This window comes from Amblyomma maculatum, chromosome 11 (assembly GCF_055883805.1).
Source record: "Amblyomma maculatum isolate TAMU_Amacu chromosome 11, ASM5588380v1, whole genome shotgun sequence".
NCBI classification, from domain to species: domain Eukaryota; kingdom Metazoa; phylum Arthropoda; class Arachnida; order Ixodida; family Ixodidae; genus Amblyomma; species Amblyomma maculatum.
The window spans coordinates 20,455,944-20,474,091 of NC_139354.1; the positions used below are offsets into that span (position 1 = coordinate 20,455,944).

The 18,148-nt window shown below is 45.0% G+C and overlaps 1 protein-coding gene across 1 annotated transcript in view; it reads left to right on the forward strand.

Annotated features, from left to right (window-relative positions):
- Positions 1–18,148, forward strand: part of LOC146173032 (large neutral amino acids transporter small subunit 2) — a 141,475-nt gene that overhangs the window by 22,455 nt on the left and 100,872 nt on the right. The window contains exon 2 of the mRNA XM_084584836.1: positions 5,891–6,093. Coding sequence (XP_084440962.1) covers positions 5,891–6,093 — 203 coding nt within the window. The remainder of the gene's footprint in view (positions 1–5,890; positions 6,094–18,148) is intronic.

Genomic DNA, 18,148 nt, shown 5'->3' on the forward strand with positions numbered 1-18,148 from the left:
CCAGAATTAATAATGACCGGTATATATCGCGTCGTGGTATATACACGCACTGACATAACCAGCAATCGATAGTAGGATACTACTGAAAAAAAAAAAGAATATAAACAGCAGCTGCTAACTTTGGGCAGTGGTACACAGTGCGTACTCCTCCGCAGGACAGTGAACAGGAAATAGTTTTCAATATTTGACAATACTAAACAAGCCAAAGGCGTCGAAATTCTTGCGCTTTTAATTTCTTCTGATAGCTTTTTATTCGGGGGATCAGGAAAGTCATTACAATGAGCTGCGTTCTGTAGCGGAGGAATTGTGTGCGTCGATTACTGCAGGCTTAAGTTGTATCCGCAGTATACATCACCTAAAGCCGTCGTGCACACAGAAGCCTATAGCCGCGTTGGTTATAATACGAGACCTGCCTGCGGATATCTACCAATACACGCTGGTTTCTTCTACAAAGAAAAAAAAAAGTGTCGAATCTCCGGGTACTTTTGCAGTGCACTGTAGTCCGCACACAAAGTTCGCAAATATCTTACACCACATTTTATGCATGAATGAACGCTCAGGAGATCCGGAGCAAACAAATCGGTTTGCCACAGATGGGGATATAACGCTGAGTTTTTATATCTTTTTTTTTACTCAGAATGTGTGGAAACTGTACAGCATTTACTCAATGGCCCGCTTTAAAACGACGCGCTCATATCGCAACTTCTTAAGTCCGCGCAAAGAAAAGCCGAAGCATTTTGCGGGGTACTTGCTTCAACACGCACGAACGCACGGAAGCTTTGTGGCTATAAATGCGTTGGGGACATAAGCCGAGCTCTTAGGCAATCCTCGCATCTTTGCTTCGGGACTTGCCGTCACTATTTTTCCGCCCTTCGAGCTCGTTTGTTCTTCGTCTGACCTTTCCTTGCCGCAGCAATCCCCCCCCCCCCCCCCCCTCCCTTTCCACTTGCGTTTCGAAATCGCTGCATTCGTTATTCGTTGCTGTTGTGCTACTAGCAACGAGTTTATCTTAAACACAGCACACTTCTCTTTCTTTTTTTTTTATTTTTTTTTTTTTGTTTGTTTGTTTTGCATTTCCCAGCCATCCTAGCGATATGCCTGGTCGTGGTTGTGGCGCCAGATCGCAGTTAAACCACGCTGGGCGGCCACGCCCTGTCTGTGTACGTTGCCAAAGACATTACGTGACATATGAGTTCAGCTTGGGTAATAAGTCGACTTCGCGAGCCTTTCGGGACTCACGGAGCGGAGACACAAGTTTATTTATTTATTCAAATACCTCACGGGCTCCGATTGGAGTATTATGTGAGAGGGATTACATAACTGGGGTGTGAAACAGAAGCAGGTAGAAGATGGTTATTTTAACATCGTTATTTTCAAGACGTTAACGTTATACAATGGCAAACACAAGAAAAGAGAACAAAATTTGAAAAGCACACTATAGAACACACTTCAGTAACAGCACACTTCAGGACAAAATGTTGCTTTTTTTTTCTTTGAAAATAACATAATCTGAAGTGTGAACAATGTTGTCAGGAAGACTATTCCAATAAGTGATGGCACGGGGCAGGGCTATAACACCGTCAGTGCACTAACAGAGACCTCAACTGTTCGGTGCAACGTATATTTACTCAAAAGCATTCGTTGCTATTGGTTCTCAACATGATTTCTGCTAAGGCCTTATTTTACATTGCCAATAAAAAAAAAAAAAAAGGAAAATCGTGATATTGAGGGCACACATGTTGTTACGGTGGATGTTAAAGCAAAGGGGGAGGTTAATTGGGAAGGAAAGGTGGAGAGGTTGGCAGAGATAGGGTCGGCGACTACAAAATAAGACGCGCATTTTAAGTGTACAGCGCGGTTTGCCACAGTTTTTTTTTTTTCTTACTGAGACATGCATAATTTACGGCGCCAATCAAATTTTATAAGCTTACCGTAGGCTACACGTTCATTGACAAACCAAACAAACGAGCAATTATAATGTAGCATGTTCTTTTCTGAAAAGGATAGGAGCTACGTGAATGTCAAGAAGCACTATTTCTCGCGAGCGAAAAGTGTCGCAATATGAAATCAGGCTCTGTCGTGACTACGCAGAAACTTATCACCGCAGTCGTCGCTATAATTTTTCTGACTCGCTGACGAAACGCTTGTCACACGCTTGTGCCAAGTCTTGTGTCGAGATTCCTTGTCGCGACGCCAAAGTTTCGTAATTTCTGTCTGCAAACATATTTCTTTCCCTTCGTCGCTTTTATAGGCGAAACGACGAAGGCACTATAGAAAAGTAAACTGAAAATGAATGACGTCCACGAGTGTTCATCGAAAGACACGTAAGAAAGTGCAGTACGGAAAGAAAGCTTTTTGACATTTCATCAAGAGGCCACGACTCAGTAAGTGGTATATGGTTTACTGTGCTTAAAGTTCATTGCCCTATGAGCCGGATAAGGTTAATCGAACGTGCTGCAGGTGTTCGCATGGAAGGAATGGAAAAACTAAGACGACATTCCACCTGTGCGTGTAGGGTTTTGTCATTTAGAGAAAAAGAACACATACGTATATGCCGGCTGGCAGGGTTCATATACCTTGACGTCAAAGGTACTTGATCTTGAAAAGCTCGTTGCCCGTCCTGGCGGTGTCTAGCTCAACAAAACCGTGGTTTACAGGTGGTACCAAATTGAACATAACACATATGAAACTACAATAACTGATTGTTCTAAACGAAATTAATGTCTTAATTCTCTCTCTCTCTCTCTCTCTCTCTCTCTCTCTCTATATATATATATATATATATATATATATATATATATATATATATATATATATATGAATGCTGTGTGCGCATGAGAACCACGAGATATGTTCAACTTAGTGAAGACAAATGACTCAGTTTTATTCATTTTCTGCAGAGCTGTTGGTTTCAGTATTGAAACTACATGAATATTACACATATTTAGATATTAACTGTGTATGTCGAAAAAAAAAAACAACAAGGCTTTAAGAATAGAAAAAAAAAAAGAAAAGAATGTGGCTAGTACTAAACACGAACAGCTGGCCTTGGTGTGAACGAATTCCACCCTGGTCAGTCAGAACGCGATCGTGTGGCCCCTGATTTGCTATATGACCAATTTAATTAAGAAGAACAGCGCATAGGATGACGAGAAATAAATAGAAAAACACAGAACGAAAAATACCACATTGATTTTCTACATCATCGAAATCGAACCTTTTGCGACAGCAAGCACACGGGTTCTTTGTTGCTGTAAACCATGAAAAAAAAAAAAAAAGAAAAAAAAACCTTTCGTGATACGCCTGTATTTGCAAAAGAAACCAGCAACATCGGCAAGCAGACAGAGTCAAGGCGATTGGACGAAAAAAGACAGTTGTAGCGTGTCAACCCAAAGCGACCTTTTCCTAAAGTGGCAAGTAACGAGCGACCTTTCATGTTTTCCTTCCCTCTGATTCTTCCCTGCTTCTGTCTAGCTAAGTGAATTCTTTTTCCCCGGCACAGTAGTCACTCAGAAATTTTATCTTTTAAGAGGCTTAACACAAAATTGTGCACAGCAATATTAATCTGTCTGGTAATTAATTGTCACGCCATTCGGACTTTTTCCAAATTTGACGCGCAAACGGTGTTTTTTTTTTTTTTTTTTTTCAATCGATCGAGAACTTGGATCGTACGGTAGTTCATAATGCCGTTGAAAGATATGCTCCTCAATTCTGCGTGAGGAAGTGCAGCTTGGCCTTGACGCACAAAGCTCCAGAGACAAATTAATATATTGAATGTAAGGGCGGAAATGTTCGGCCTGAAATATATGAATATCTGGCCTGCTACTCTGCGCTATATAGGGAAGGGGCAGAGGATCGTGATGGATGACGATTGGGGGACAAGAGAGATTAAAAAATATAAATATTAAGCACATTTGTTGACATGACATGCGTGAGGCGAGGTCCCTCCTTGTCTCTCCAGAAGCGTGGAAACACCCTCATTTCCCGGATAGCTTTCCAACTCCCCGACCAAAGCGCTAGAAGTGCTCCTATAGAGTGAAATGCTCTGTTCAAAAAGTTACAAACACTTAATTGTTGAGCGGTAGCGCGATCAATGCCTCGGAATATTGAGCCTCCGTACCGAGTGCGCACGCGCGGAACTTGCGCTGGAATTTTTTGTTTGTGTTTGTTTCACCCTTCGGTAGACGAGGAACAATGTCACACAAGGTGCACAATACTTGGCTTGCACCCGGAGCACGTCACAGTTGGAGAGTCCGGGACATATAAGGCTTCGTCTTTTGGCGTTCTCCTCATAGACCCTGTGAAAATGAGTCGAGACTCAAAACCTTTCAGGAAAAAATAATAATAAAGTAAACAAGAGCTGTAAAAACGGCATTTGTTTCTGCGAATGGAGAGAGAGAGAGAGAGAGAGAGAGAGAGCCTTAACGTCTTGGCCGGCCGAGGCTGTCGAGTGTTCAGCTTTTATCTCTCGTGAGCAGCGGTGCGAGAAGCGACATGGCTTAGCGAAATTACGTTGGTGGCTTTTTTTTTTGTCTTTTTTTTTTCTGCCCCACTTGGTACGCTGTTTACGCCGGCGCCCAAGGTTTGATTTGGAGGTGAGAAAACGTTACACCGTGGGTGAGAACAACACTGATACAAGCATTAACACGCTTGTCCGGCCTGCGGTTTTGTTTATTTGTTTCTTCCTCGGCGAGCTTCTGCGGTTGCGTGACCAGAGGCCCCCTGTGTCGAAAGTGCGGCGCGTAATGCGTGGCGTCGTTTTGTTCTAATGCTAATAGACATGGGAGTTATCCATAAAACACGGCGTGCTTCCCCGCTGGAATTGTTTTCTCTTGCTCACACAAGAGCAGCATTTTCTTGCTGTGCTTATGACTGCCTTCAGATTACCGAGTTTCATTATTTAGGCGTACCATAGGCAAACGCGTGGAGCTGGTATACGGGATAGGGCTTGGCGTGTGCAGCCTATGTCGAAAATTTTAAGCCCGAAGGGTTAGTTCATGCTGATGCACCTGAACCGCGCCGCAAGGAAAGGGAGGAAGGTGGGAGTGCAAGTGGAAAGAGAAAAAGAGGAGCTGGTAGTGGAGGGCTACGGAGAAATTTCGACCACCTGGGGATCTTTAATGTGCGCTGACATCGCACAGTACACGAACGCCTCTTCGTTTCTCCTTCATCGAAACGCAGTCGCCGGCGGTCGGGATCGAACTCGGGTACTCTGGCATAGTCGGGCATCTCAACCACTGCACCACCGCGGCGGGGTGTTAGTCCCGAAGTAGTGTATGGATTGCGGCTATTCTATCAGTGGAAGACCTAAGGCTGGGATGGCGGAGAAAACCAGTTCATGCTACCAGCAAGAGATTTGGAGCGCTAGGGATGCATAACAGGCGATGACGTGGAACAGAACGAAGTCTCCCTGTTACTTTTCACGAAGTGTATGTCATCTCCTGCGCGGTGTTTGCGCTATCCATCCGCACAGTGGAGCCCTTACGGCATCACTGAAGAAGGTTTCAAACTATAAAATGGTTTTCTTCTTGCAGTACACGCATGTAGAGCTTAAGGGACACCACAAGCGTCCGTTATTACAAGGCTAAGAAACAAACACAATTACCTGCAAAGACGGCAGATATACTATACAAGCTGTCAGTGTGTGGACTCTGTAAAAATATTAGCGTTTGTCGTCCATTGAGGCAACGCTCTAAAAAACACGATGCCTTTCTTTTTTTAGGAACGCCTGTGCTTGAAAGATATTCAGTGAGGTGTGGTAGGAAGTGATTGATTCTTTACCCTTTGCCTCCTCATTCTGCGTTCCCAGGGAGCAAGCGCTTACCATTGATGCCTGAGCACATGTTCTATTCCAACAACAACAACAAGGAAATCCCGATCTTTTTCGCAGGACGGGCGCTGACTACGCGTACATCATGGAAGCCTTCGGTCCCTTCGTGGCCTTCCTGCGTCTCTGGGTGGAGTGCATGATCGTGCGGCCCTGCTCTCAGGCCATAGTGGCGCTCACCTTCTCCTTCTACGTGCTGAGGCCCATCTTCCCAGACTGCGACCCCCCGGACCCGGCCGTCAGGGCCCTCGCCTTCGTCTGCATCGGTGAGCACTCTCTCTCTCTCCCTCCCGATGCACACGCGCACATATGTGTGCCCGCCTTTGACGTCATTGACGCCTTAAGCTCGTGGCGCACGCTTGCTATAGTCCAAGTGGTTATCCAGCCACTTTATCGTCATCTTCTGCGATGCGCATTGTGCAAACTATCCTTGGAGCACCATCATGGCGCCCATGACGTCATCATGAAGGCTGCCATGCAGATGAACCAGGACCGTAGTGAGAGTGTGCGCGCTTATCGCTGATTTCTCCAATAAGAATTGCGATAGCATCCATGGTACCGCACCATGGCGTCCGTGATGTCATCTGCTAGCCACCGGAACAGCCATTCCTGACCTTAAAGCATATCACTGCAAACAGAACGAGGACAGGAGAAATACGAAAACAATCTCCATAACCGGAGATTTTCGAACCGTATAGTCGCGGGCGAAGTCTCTCCCTCTCTCTCCTTCTCCCTCCCCCCCTCCCCTCTCTCTCTCTCTTTCTCTCTCTCACCATTAATACAGTGTTTTAGGACATAAGTTTTACTTTTAAGGGCGTACTGTAGAATATTGTAAGATACTGTTATGGATACATTGATGGCTGTGGTCTAATCTCCCGAAGCGAAGAAAAATCTTGCCTTAAATATTTGTCCTGAAGACGAGTATAATTAAGACCACCACAGGAATCCAATGGAGTACATTTGTCCAAAATAAATAGAACAAAATTAAACGCTCCCCGAAGCAGGATCTGCTGGCATGCCGGGCGGTATTCTGGATATATGCTGGGAAGTCCAATGGTTTGCGACAAAATTGCGTTCATAAACAACTGCTATTGAAAAAATAGCGCCCTTGTTCAGAATTTCTGGATATGAGGTGAAACATGAGGTTTACATCAAAGACTTCACGCGAACACTGCTTGCAAATCCTTACACAGTAGAAAGACTGGCTGCGGACTGGCGTCAGATATGTTGTCTTTGGAATGCCTAAAAAGTTTTTCACGAAAGGAAAACGTTTAAGGAATAGTCACTCTGTACGACCCTCAGAAACTCTATTACCGGGAAATATGCTACGCTATAGTTTCCAAATGACTGCCACATAACATTTGCGAAGTCACACGTTGTCCGTATTTACTTCAGTTGTACTCCTTGAATCCGCTTTTTTTCTTAAGGCTTCTGCATGACCTGCATGACTCATGCGGACAACACTCGGTATTGCGGAAGCCCACTTAAGGAATGTTCCAACAGTGCTCCCGAGAATTTCCCTGAATACAGCTATCATTGTGAAATACCGCAAGACGTGTTTCTCGAGTGTTTGCCGACAGTGCCCTCACGAGGTGGCGGCCTCTCGAGACGGTGCTTTCGGCTCTTAGCCGTTGAGCTCCCTTGTATGTTTCTTGCTTGTTTGAACGGGCGGCGAGAAAGGCTGGGAGGAGAGATAATTAGGCACCGCTGGCTATGCTAGCTTCGCCCGAGCTTGCCCCCTTTTATCGTACGCTAACCTTAGCGGTCAAGTCGGACTGGGCCGGGCGGGCCCTTCTATATAGCGTCTGGCGTCTGAAAGCCAACTGTTTACCGCCGCTGATGCGGCTCCCCGGAAAGCTCCTTTCTATGCTCGTACCGAACGAGATATGCGTACAAAGAGCACTTGAGGCAGTACTGAACGGAACTAGGCCTACCGGCCACAACATTTCAGTACATCGACAGAGGAGCCATCCCAGTCGAAAAAAAGCTACAGAACTGTGTCAGAAATACCACAAAATATCCTGTAGTTCTGTCGTAACCATCAGATTTTTCTGTAGTTCTGTAGTTGTTCTGTAGTATATTTCTGTTGTCTGTAGTTCTGTAGCACGTTTCTGCTGTAACTACAGAAATTTCTGATGTAACTGCAGAATGTTCTGCCGTCACAACAGGTTTCCCGTCAAAAACCGCACACAAATTCTGTCGTAACATCAGAAAATTTTCTGTAGTTTTTTCCGGCATGGCAGTACTACGCCAAAGGTTAAAAGCGCTTTGGCTGACTTAGCATGTCGTAATTTTAGCATTGCTTTCGATCCTAAACCAACTCAAATAATAGCACATGCCTGGGAAAGTGTGCAAAAAACCACATAGGGAAGTTTGGTTTCGTTTTGTTTATAGGCTTTATCTTCCAAAAGTGGCTCGGGATATACGAGGTACGCCGTAGTTTAGCGCTCCGAAAATTTAGACCACACCTGGGGTTCTTTAACCTGCACTGACATCGCACAGCACACGGGCGCTTGCCTTTTCGCCTCCATCGAGAATATAGGTTGTCGCGGCCGGGATTGAACCCGCGTCCTCGGGATCAGCAGTTCGGCAGTCGAATGTCCTAGCCACTGAGCCACCGTAGGTGGGGAGGGGGTATGTGAAGAAGCAAGTTTTTGTGTTATAGTAATGGCTAAAAAAGAACTAAGCTGACCTGATAAAAATAAACAGTCGAAACCAAAGAAGCTACCAATGAAACCCAAAAAACTGAACATCAGAAAGCGGCTTTCGTTGGATTTCCCTGCGGAGGTTTTTTTAATGATCACTTGTGAGCAGGTATGGTGCCTTATTCACAATAAAACAGTTGGCCACAGGGTTAAATGGTTTGAATAATTATAGACCCCTTGAAAAAACGGGATACGCACTAACTATTGGTTGATGGTTGGGTTAAGGGGCAGATGGGGGCTTAAACTCCGTAACTAAACCGCATACAGGGGCGCGGTATAAAGGAGGGCCGGAAGGAGGTACAGGGCATTGGGTCAAACTCGGACACTTTTTCTTTTCTTTGACGCAAGAGATTGACTCTGAAGCGAATGCAGACAAACTATGAAATTCAGATCTTTGAAGATGGAACTGTACATTTTAAATAATAGTTATGTTTATATAGATTGTAACTATTGCCTTAATCCCCCCCTTTGTATATGTGAAAACATCTGGTGCGCTTACGTAACTATAGAGAGCGAGAAGGTCACGGTGAAGTTACCAGGCTCCACTTGAAGAAGGGTGCATGCTGTGGGAGTGTTACCGCGGTTTATCGTTATACCTGCAGGTACTGCACGTACGGCGTGCCGGTCCGAGATTTATGAGAACATCGCACCTGCGACGACGCTACAGGAAATAACAATTGCGACATTGTTTTAAAGATGTAAAAACAACTAACAAATGTTTCTCAGAGCCCAACAGGAAGCGTTCGCTGTATAGTTATCCCTCAGTATAGTGGGCCAAACTAGAGGGGAAATGTTGATTTTCACGCAAGTGCGTCGCCGGATGTGACGTAGACCTGGCCACGGAGCACAAGGCTCACTCGTCGTGATCATGCTAACTCAATCGCAGATACAGTCTAGAGGCCATCCTCGCACATATGCGCTTGCAGACCCTCCCTTTTGAAACGACGAGGAAACATGTCCCTATCGTTCGCGCCTCCGAGCAATAATTTAAGGCTGGTCAGAGCGGGTCTTACGTTGATCCTTGCATTTCCGCCCACGTGGTGCCTCTATCGACACCTCTCCTTCCCGCCAATAGGCAGACCCGAACAGACAGCAAAATGAGGGGTCATTACTCTAATTGTTCCTTTTCCCTTGCACACACCGTCTTCCTGCCGATGCATGCGTGAAACCAGACATGACAGTAATTGAATTACAGTATTGAAATTACTGTAATTTAATTACCTTATGGTAATTTGTAACGTAATTAATTACGTTTTTCGTTTGGTAATTTAGTAATGTAATGAATTACTTTTGGTAGTAATTTCGCAGCAAAAGTAATTAATCCCTTTCGAAATTACTTTTACTGAAGTGCGTCTGGTCTGTTCCGGTTTTTGCTCTGCTCTTGTTTTTGTAATGGCAAGTGCTATAGGAAAGAGGGAAAGAATAGCTCTCCTGGGACGGAATTTGGCGGAAAGACGAAAGAATGTGTGCGCTTCGCGTCTGGAGAACAAGTTGTTTTTTTTTACTAGGTTTACTTAGCTTTTTTCATGGATGAAAACTAGAAAGTAATTTTAAAATAATTGAATTACTCAGTAAAAGTAATTGTAATGTAATTTCATTCCTTTTTGGGAGAAGTAATGAGTAACGTAATTTAATTACTTTTCTGCAATTTTCAGCAAAGTAATTAGTAATGTAATTTAATTCCTTTTCAAAAGTAATTTTGCCATGTATGCGTGAAACGCACGCGCACCCACCAGTTAGGTCGATCGTAATAGACACAACCTTCGAGATACTTTAAACGTTATTCTGGATGCAGGAGCGTTTCTCATGCATATCGCTTAAACCGTGCAGCATTTGGGGTGTATAGTTGAGCCGACACCGTTAAAGCGGTGTATTTGTGATGTTGCAGTGTGCTTCCCAGTCGGGAAAAAACTACAGAAAAGTTCTGTTGTTACGACAGAATTTCTGTGTGGTTTTTGACAGGAAACCTGTTGTGACAACAGAACATACTGTAGTAACATCAGAAATTTCTGTAGTTACAACAGAAAAGTGCTACAGAACTACAGACAACAGAAATTACTACAGAAAAACTACATAACTACAGAAAAATCGAAGTGGCGTCCGTGTGCTGTGCGATGTCAGCACACGTTAAAGATCCTCAGGTGGTCGAAATTACTCCGTAACCCTCCACTACGGCTCCTCCTTCTCTCTTTCCACTTTCTCTCCCCCCCCCATCCCTTCCGAAACGAAGAGGCGTCCGTGTGCTGTGCGATGTCAGCGCACGTTAAAGATCCCTAGGTGGTCGAAATTACTCCCCTCCACTATGGCTCCTCTTTCTCTCTTTCCACTTTCACTCCCACCTTCCTCCTTTCCCTTACGGCGCGGTTGCGATGTCCACAGAAAACAAGTGAGACAGTTACCGCGCCTTTCCCTTCCTATAAATAAATCAGTTTTTTTACTGCGTGGTTTAGGCGTCCACAGAGCAAGTGTGACAGATACTGCGCCTTTCCCTTCCTGTGAACCAATTATATATATATATATATATATATATATATATATATATATATATATATATATATACAGAAAAATCTGACGTTCACAACAGAACTACAGAATATTTTGTCGTATTTTTGAGGATCTGTAGTTTTTTTTCGACTGGGTTGGGCTCGAACGAATCTGGTTCATGTTTTTTCTATTTGTAAACACTGCTGTTTTCCATGGCGAGATATCTCAGGAATGAGTATATATACATGCAAAGGTATGTGACAGAGCAATGACATCATGAGATTTAAACGCGAGAACTCGCAATGAGACTCATATAGTCTCTTCCAAAATCCTATGTATACGATATGAAGCGCGAATGAAAACGTATGAAAATTCTGTGATGACAGGAGAGGAAGGGCGTTATCTATTCACTTTCATAGTACGGAGTTCTGTCGACGATTATCTCACCTTCAATTTCGTGCACTAAGTTTGGGATATACTTCCTTAACTGTGTAATTATTTTCTCAACATAAGCATTTCTGAAAGAGAGTGCGCCTTAATTCTTCGCACCCAGTAAATAGCCAGTTGGTCATTTCCACCGGAAATTTCATTCTGCCCGTAATATCTTCCTGGAACAGAAGTAAAACATTACCTCCTCGATGAAATTTGCGTTGGTCAACTTTGAGGCCCAGGGAGCCGAAAATGCAAACTTTTCTTAAACCTCTATCAAATATACGAACTCAACGCGGAAACGTACGCTGAGCGTGAGGCTCATAAAACACACTGAACACTGCATCCTTTTCGCGTGACGAAGTGCAGGTTGAAGGCGAACACATTATCCGCATTCAAGCAATGATTAATCTGCAAGTGCGAGAGAAAGGTGCAATTTCATTTTCCTTTGTTCTAAGCTGCCTTCATCTGAGCGGATAATACCCGTGGTACATAACCGACCTGTGTTCAAGTGAAGCATATTTCGTTTTGTATGCAGACTGGACGTTCCTTTTGATGGTGGAGCTATACTTGACCATGACTCGCAGACATGCCAGCAGAACTCGTGCGCCGCAGTGATCTTGAGAGCCATATTGCACGAACAAATGATTCGAGTTGAGGTGGCGGACAGTGGAAACAGTGGTATTGCTCACTACACCTATACTGTGCCCTACATAGCGCACTTCTGGTGCATGCCTTGGCCCACGCGCTCGCAGTGCAAACACTGGCAGTGCACAGCAGACTTACACTGCGCTACCTTGTACCAAACACATGCAGCGTTAACGCAGTGCACTTATATTGGACGCGCAGTGCAAACATTGGCATTGCATGGTATGCTGCGCTACTTTGAACCGTACAAATGGAGTGCGAACACAGGCACTGCACAGTACATATAGTGCACTAGTCCGGGCCGCACACTCAGTGAAAGCACGGCACTTGCAACACCTTTGCCCACACACGCACGCGCCAGTCGACGCAAGGGGTAATTGCCGTGCCCGATATTTTATACCGTACGATCAGCGATCGTTCGCGTTTATAACCGGACACCGCCCGCGAGATTGTCGAGGTCGTTGCAGTTTTGATGTCAGCGCGTGGCTCTGAATTCAGTTTGTGTGGGAGCTCTATAGATAAACGATGCTCTTCGAGCTTGTGTACTTTATAATGCAACGCGGAGCAGTAGAAGAGTTCGGCAGGTAGCGAGTCGAACAGCTCCTACTTGATGGAAAGATATCGAGGCGAACACTTGCTGACCATTCTTACAGTGGAGGAGATGGATAATTACACTGGGAAAGGTGGGTAACATTCTTCGATTGTGGGATATGCGCAACGTAGAAACGCATTACCGAAACGCGAGCACTTGTGCAGTGTTTTCTTAGCCGCGTTGAGGAGAAATGCGATTCCTTCGTAAGCCCTGGAAAAGGTATGGCGGGCTCTAAACGTTATTCAGTTTGCGATTCAATTTTTATGTTGTTGCTTTTCTTGTGGTCATTTTTGTAGTTTCGGTAAGCACGCGACTGTCTTTTGCTTTTTCGGCTGGGTACTAGTAGCCTTGGTACGGTGCTGCCTTTCTACACTGGTGTGTCTCGTAGTGGCGATAGTCGTGGGTGAAGATTGGTGGTATACACTCTTTTTTTTTTTTCAATCTTTCACCATACAGAGCACAATAACAGGTATTTTTTTAGCGCGTAGAAAAGTAAAGCACTTACATATCCCCCCCCCCCCCCCCCTCTTCCCTTTTCTCTCCATGTCATGTAAGCAGGCTTCTTTTAAACATCAGCTGCCATCTACGCTCCGCGAAGTAAAAAAAAAAACAATGGATATTTTCGAGAAAAACTGGACAACAACCAGATAGCAAAACCAACTTTCTCCACACTTTCATGAAAAGTGAGGAAATAATTGTAAGGAAGCTCAGTCAGGTCTCTGCCCAAATTTACTGCTTTGGCCGCAAGAACCTCAGGTCGTCGAGGCGTTGTATTACCTTCCTGGGCTATGATTATTTGTTTCATACATTATAGCCCAAGCCACGTTCTCCTCCTTGACCTCGCAATATATAAACGGGGTCAATTTCACCGGACGGCATCCCATTTACGCCGGGTCTTTCCTTTCCCCCATGCCCTCACCACCATGCAATTCACCTTAACCGGTCCCCATTCTTCGACTGCGATGGGCGGTGAGCGCGTTTAATAAGATCCCGGGAACTTGTACTAACTGGATCCTATCCTCATCCCGGGACGTGGAAAGTTTTCTGGCTGCATTTTCATTCCCACTTTTCCATATACCGTTCATTCTATACCCCCCCCCCCCCCCCATTTTTTTTTTCCCCCTCGCTATTGCGCTCTTTCAGTGACCAAGGATGGGTCTGCTCTCCATCGCAGACGACATTCTTCGATCGCTTGTCAATGTCGTCTCCTCCCTGACCACTTTGAATTTAATTTTATTTTCTCTCGAGCGTGCACTGTCGTCTCAGGCAGTAATCAATAAACCGTGGCAGATCTGCTTGCGCTGGCCAAATACAAAACGACGTTCTTGCTCACTACTTCCGAATCCGGGGCGAGTCGTTGGCTTTTAATTGCAGACGACTTGCTTTTCCACTGCTCTCTGGTGTTCACCTAGCGTTGGGGTTTTAAAATGTACATCCATACGATTTTAGATCGCATAGGCTTAGATTCTTCATTTCCTTTCATTGAATTTTTATACTGCACAGGTTTTACTGGCAGGATATCGATGATTGGTGCGCATAAAGATAAAACAACGCCCGTGCGATACATGACTTTGCAACCCACATTACGACTCGCTTTGTTGACCTCTGAAACTATACTGCAGGGAAACTCTGTTTCAACTAATTACGAATTCGTCTGAATGCACTCGGGTGCACTTCCAGCTTTGCATACGATAACCTTCAAGCGCAGAAACGTTTCAAGCATGAAGAGCTTTTTTTCTTCTTCTTCCACTTTGCATTTAGTTCCAGAGAACAATATGCGTGTGTTTATATTGCTCGTTGATTTCCTGGTTTCGTGGACTGATTTGACTGCAGCGTATTTCTAGGCAATGAGTTTGTCATATCCTGTCTGAATTCTGCGTACACGGAGTTCACAGGCAGCGCTTTCCTTCAGTGCTTGCGTTTGAGTTTTCACACAGAACAGAAATTAATAATTTTATTCCTGCTAATATAGATTCTTCGGGCACAAATACATCTTAAAATGAAAGTGGATACCCTCCTCTAACGAACCCATTCACAGCAGTGTTTAGCAAATAGAGAGGAGCAAAAGAGGCTAAGCATTTATTGCTAGTACGACTGGCCGCTTGAAAGTGTGGAAGCTACAGGAATGGCGACGCAGACGACGGTTGCACGAATCTCTTGAAATATATACTTAGCTTGACTTTTCGGTCGCGATGCTCTTAAAATACAACTTGATTAGGCAGGTAAATACGAAAAGTGCCGCCCCTTAAAAGCACCTCTTAGAAATCATGGGCGGTGGCACGGGCTCCTGCGACGCCCTCTCTCCGCGTTCAGAATAGATGGCGAGAACGGGAAACCATCGAGGCCAGACTCATCAAACGCTTTACCTCGGGTCACCACCAGGGGTGCGGTGCCTGTCGCCCAACACGAATGAACGCACAAGCACAGTGGAACAGCCGCGTCAAAGCGTCTAGCAGACGATAAATCGAACCGCACCGCCTGCGACCTTCAAGACTCGTCTGCTCTTTAGCCGCACGTCGTCTGCTCTTTAGCCGCACGTCGTCTGCTCTTTAGCTGTTGCCGTCAGCTAGTTGCTCGCAACTTTCCTAATTAAATTTACCATTTGACAAATTTTTTTTTGCGCGTCTAAGCTGGGCGAACAATGAAGCTCATCATTTTTACTTAAACGAAGCATTGACGCTCGAAAGCAGCGGAGAAAAGAAAGAAAGGAAGAATGGAAGCAATATAGCGAAAGGTAATCACCTATGCTTCGCTTAATTCGACGCGCACGCCTTCCAGCGAGGCGAATGTATCAGTGTAATCAAATTAAAAACGGTTCTAAAACATGCGCTATCAAGCTAGCTTTTGTACTTTGAGGAACGCGTGCACCGTTATTGGCTTAAGGATGAAAATTGTACGCAGCCTCCTTACCTTAAAAACTTCGCAGCAAATTTGGCTTATGGAAAGCTCTCGACTTGTTACCTGCGTGCGTATCTTCCAGCGCGAGGTCCTTTCGTAGGATAATTGTGCCTCATTGTTTACCTGCAAATTCCCTTAGCCTGCATATAAAATGAGGCTATGACGTCAGCGAATAAGGGTTATATATAGTATCTGTGTTAGATAATCGTAGGGGTAGCCGGGCGCATATATGTCTCGCAAATAAGAATAATGTGTCCGATGGTGAGTTTACCTGAGGTGCAGGCAGCCCGACCGAAAATTCTCCGAGTTTAGACTTAAAAATCCCTATTTGGAGGCCTTCTTTCCTGCGGTAATTTTAAACATTAAGCAACTAAAGAAACTGAGAGACACGTGAAAACCTCGGCTCGCAAAATTGCCTGACATCCCATGAAGAGGCCCTTTTCTCAAACTTTACTCCTGAAATTCCCTCGCGAAAAGGAAATGTGAACATTATTTCCCATCCTATCTCCTCAAATTTCATCACGACGAGCCTCCTTTCGCCAAAATGTACTCTTAAAATTTCCCGAATGGAACAGCGCTGCGCGTCCACGGCATGTCCTGAAATTTGTTTGCTGTCGCTTTATTCCTTCTTAGTTTCCATTGCGCGCAAGAAGCTAAGCATCCATCGACAAAAGAAGGTACCCTCGATGGTACCTTAAGACACCATGTTGAATATAAGAAAATATATGAGGCAGTATATGAAGTAACAACTGCATATGAGAAAGCTTTTATTCTCACAGAAAATGTATATACTGCAAACAAAGTGGGCATAGCAGGATGCATAGTTTTTGCTGTCGAATCCACGTTTAATGTTTTTTTTTTTTTTCTAGAACGAACACCAGTAGAAAAAAAACAAAATGGACTAAGGACATAAGGAGAGAACGATTTCTGTATTTTCTTTCCATTTTTCCTTCGTTCGTTCTCACCGGTATTTGTCCTAAAAGTACGTATACCAATCAGCCCAGGCTTCGACCCTCCTGCACACTTATAACGAACCTGACGTTCCCTCTGATCGAGTTCCTTGTACGTTAAGTTCGCACTGTATACCACGAACTATAGGTGGGCTTGCGCTATTGCAGTCAAAAATATTAGGTCGTATAAAGGTGACGTTTATAGTTGTTTGACAATACGACGTGGACGTCTGACCCTTCAAAGTAGACTTTATCAAGCCACTTTCAAAGCTCTTCACCTACACCCTGTGCTCCTGACCCTGTCACTTGCTGCGGACAAGCCGCTTTAGGGACGCGATAATACCAAACGATGAGGTTCGCACCATCCAGCGGTATAGGTTTTCGATCATTCACAAGGGTGCAGCAGCCTATAGCCTGCGTAGCGCTTTGCTCGCAGAACATAGAGTATGTGTCACACTTGCAATGGCAAGCGCTGTAATGGCTCATCCGGCTCCAAATAAAGACACACATATCCACAGCTGCTGTGAAGCAACCTTTGCGCATAAATAGAGCCGTATAGCGCGCAAACCAAGTAGAAAGTGGGACTTTCTACTTGGTTTGCACCTAGCTAGCGCCTGGATTTAGTTTTCATCGACTGGTGCACACAGCTCGGCCCCACAGGGTGGCGCGGTGTCTCTCTGGTCTTCGCGCTGGACATTTCTGCAGTGAAGAATGAGGAGATCCGACTGTGACAGGCGGTTCGCGCCACTGGATTCGGTTGAGCCAGCAAGGCGTACCTCGTGACTGGTATTCTTATTTCATAAACCACCATTATCGATTGAACGTCAGCCTTGTGGAGTAGATTCGCTCTTAATTAAGCTGCCCCTGTCTCGCTGCTACCATGCATGCTGCTCTTACACTTTAGATGTTTTTTTCAACCGAGCCGGCACAGACGTGCACATCGATTGACCTTGTAGCCAGAAAGGGTGCTCTCGGACGGCGGTTAACTGCACGTGAAATGACTTCTTTTTGTTTTTTTTTTCGCCGCCACTTTTTCCGGGAGATAGGAAATTATGGGAACCGGGAGACGCTCATCGGTCTCCGCGCTGGCTGGGAGCTATTATGTTTCAGCAATGGAGCATCTTTACATCGATAGGATTAACATCCTCATCGTCCGTTACAACCGACTGGTACGACCATAGTTGTTCATTTTATCTGAGGCGCAGTGCGGTAGCCCCATAATGTCAGTTCTGAGGGCAGCTCCGCCCTCTTTCGTAATAAGCGACCGTTCATTATAACTGCCGTCGTTACAAGTGAGCTCGACTGTATAACTTTTCCTCGATCCCACGTATACCTCTCTACCTAATTTCCTGTCTCTTAAGACCGCGTTATCTTCTCCTAGGAATGCGCATTGTGCACTAACCGATCACTAGTTAAAACTGTTCTTCAAGCTGCCCATCCCACCGAAGGTCACACCGTCCTCAAATCCAGATGTGATATAAACATCATTTGAAGCACATCTCCCGCATTCCGCGCCATGACACAGAGAAAAGCATCGGACCTTGAGGAGTCATGTCGTCTTCGTGGTATTCAAACACCCTAGGTTGCCTTGCAGGTCCGTTGTTGTCGGCCTCTG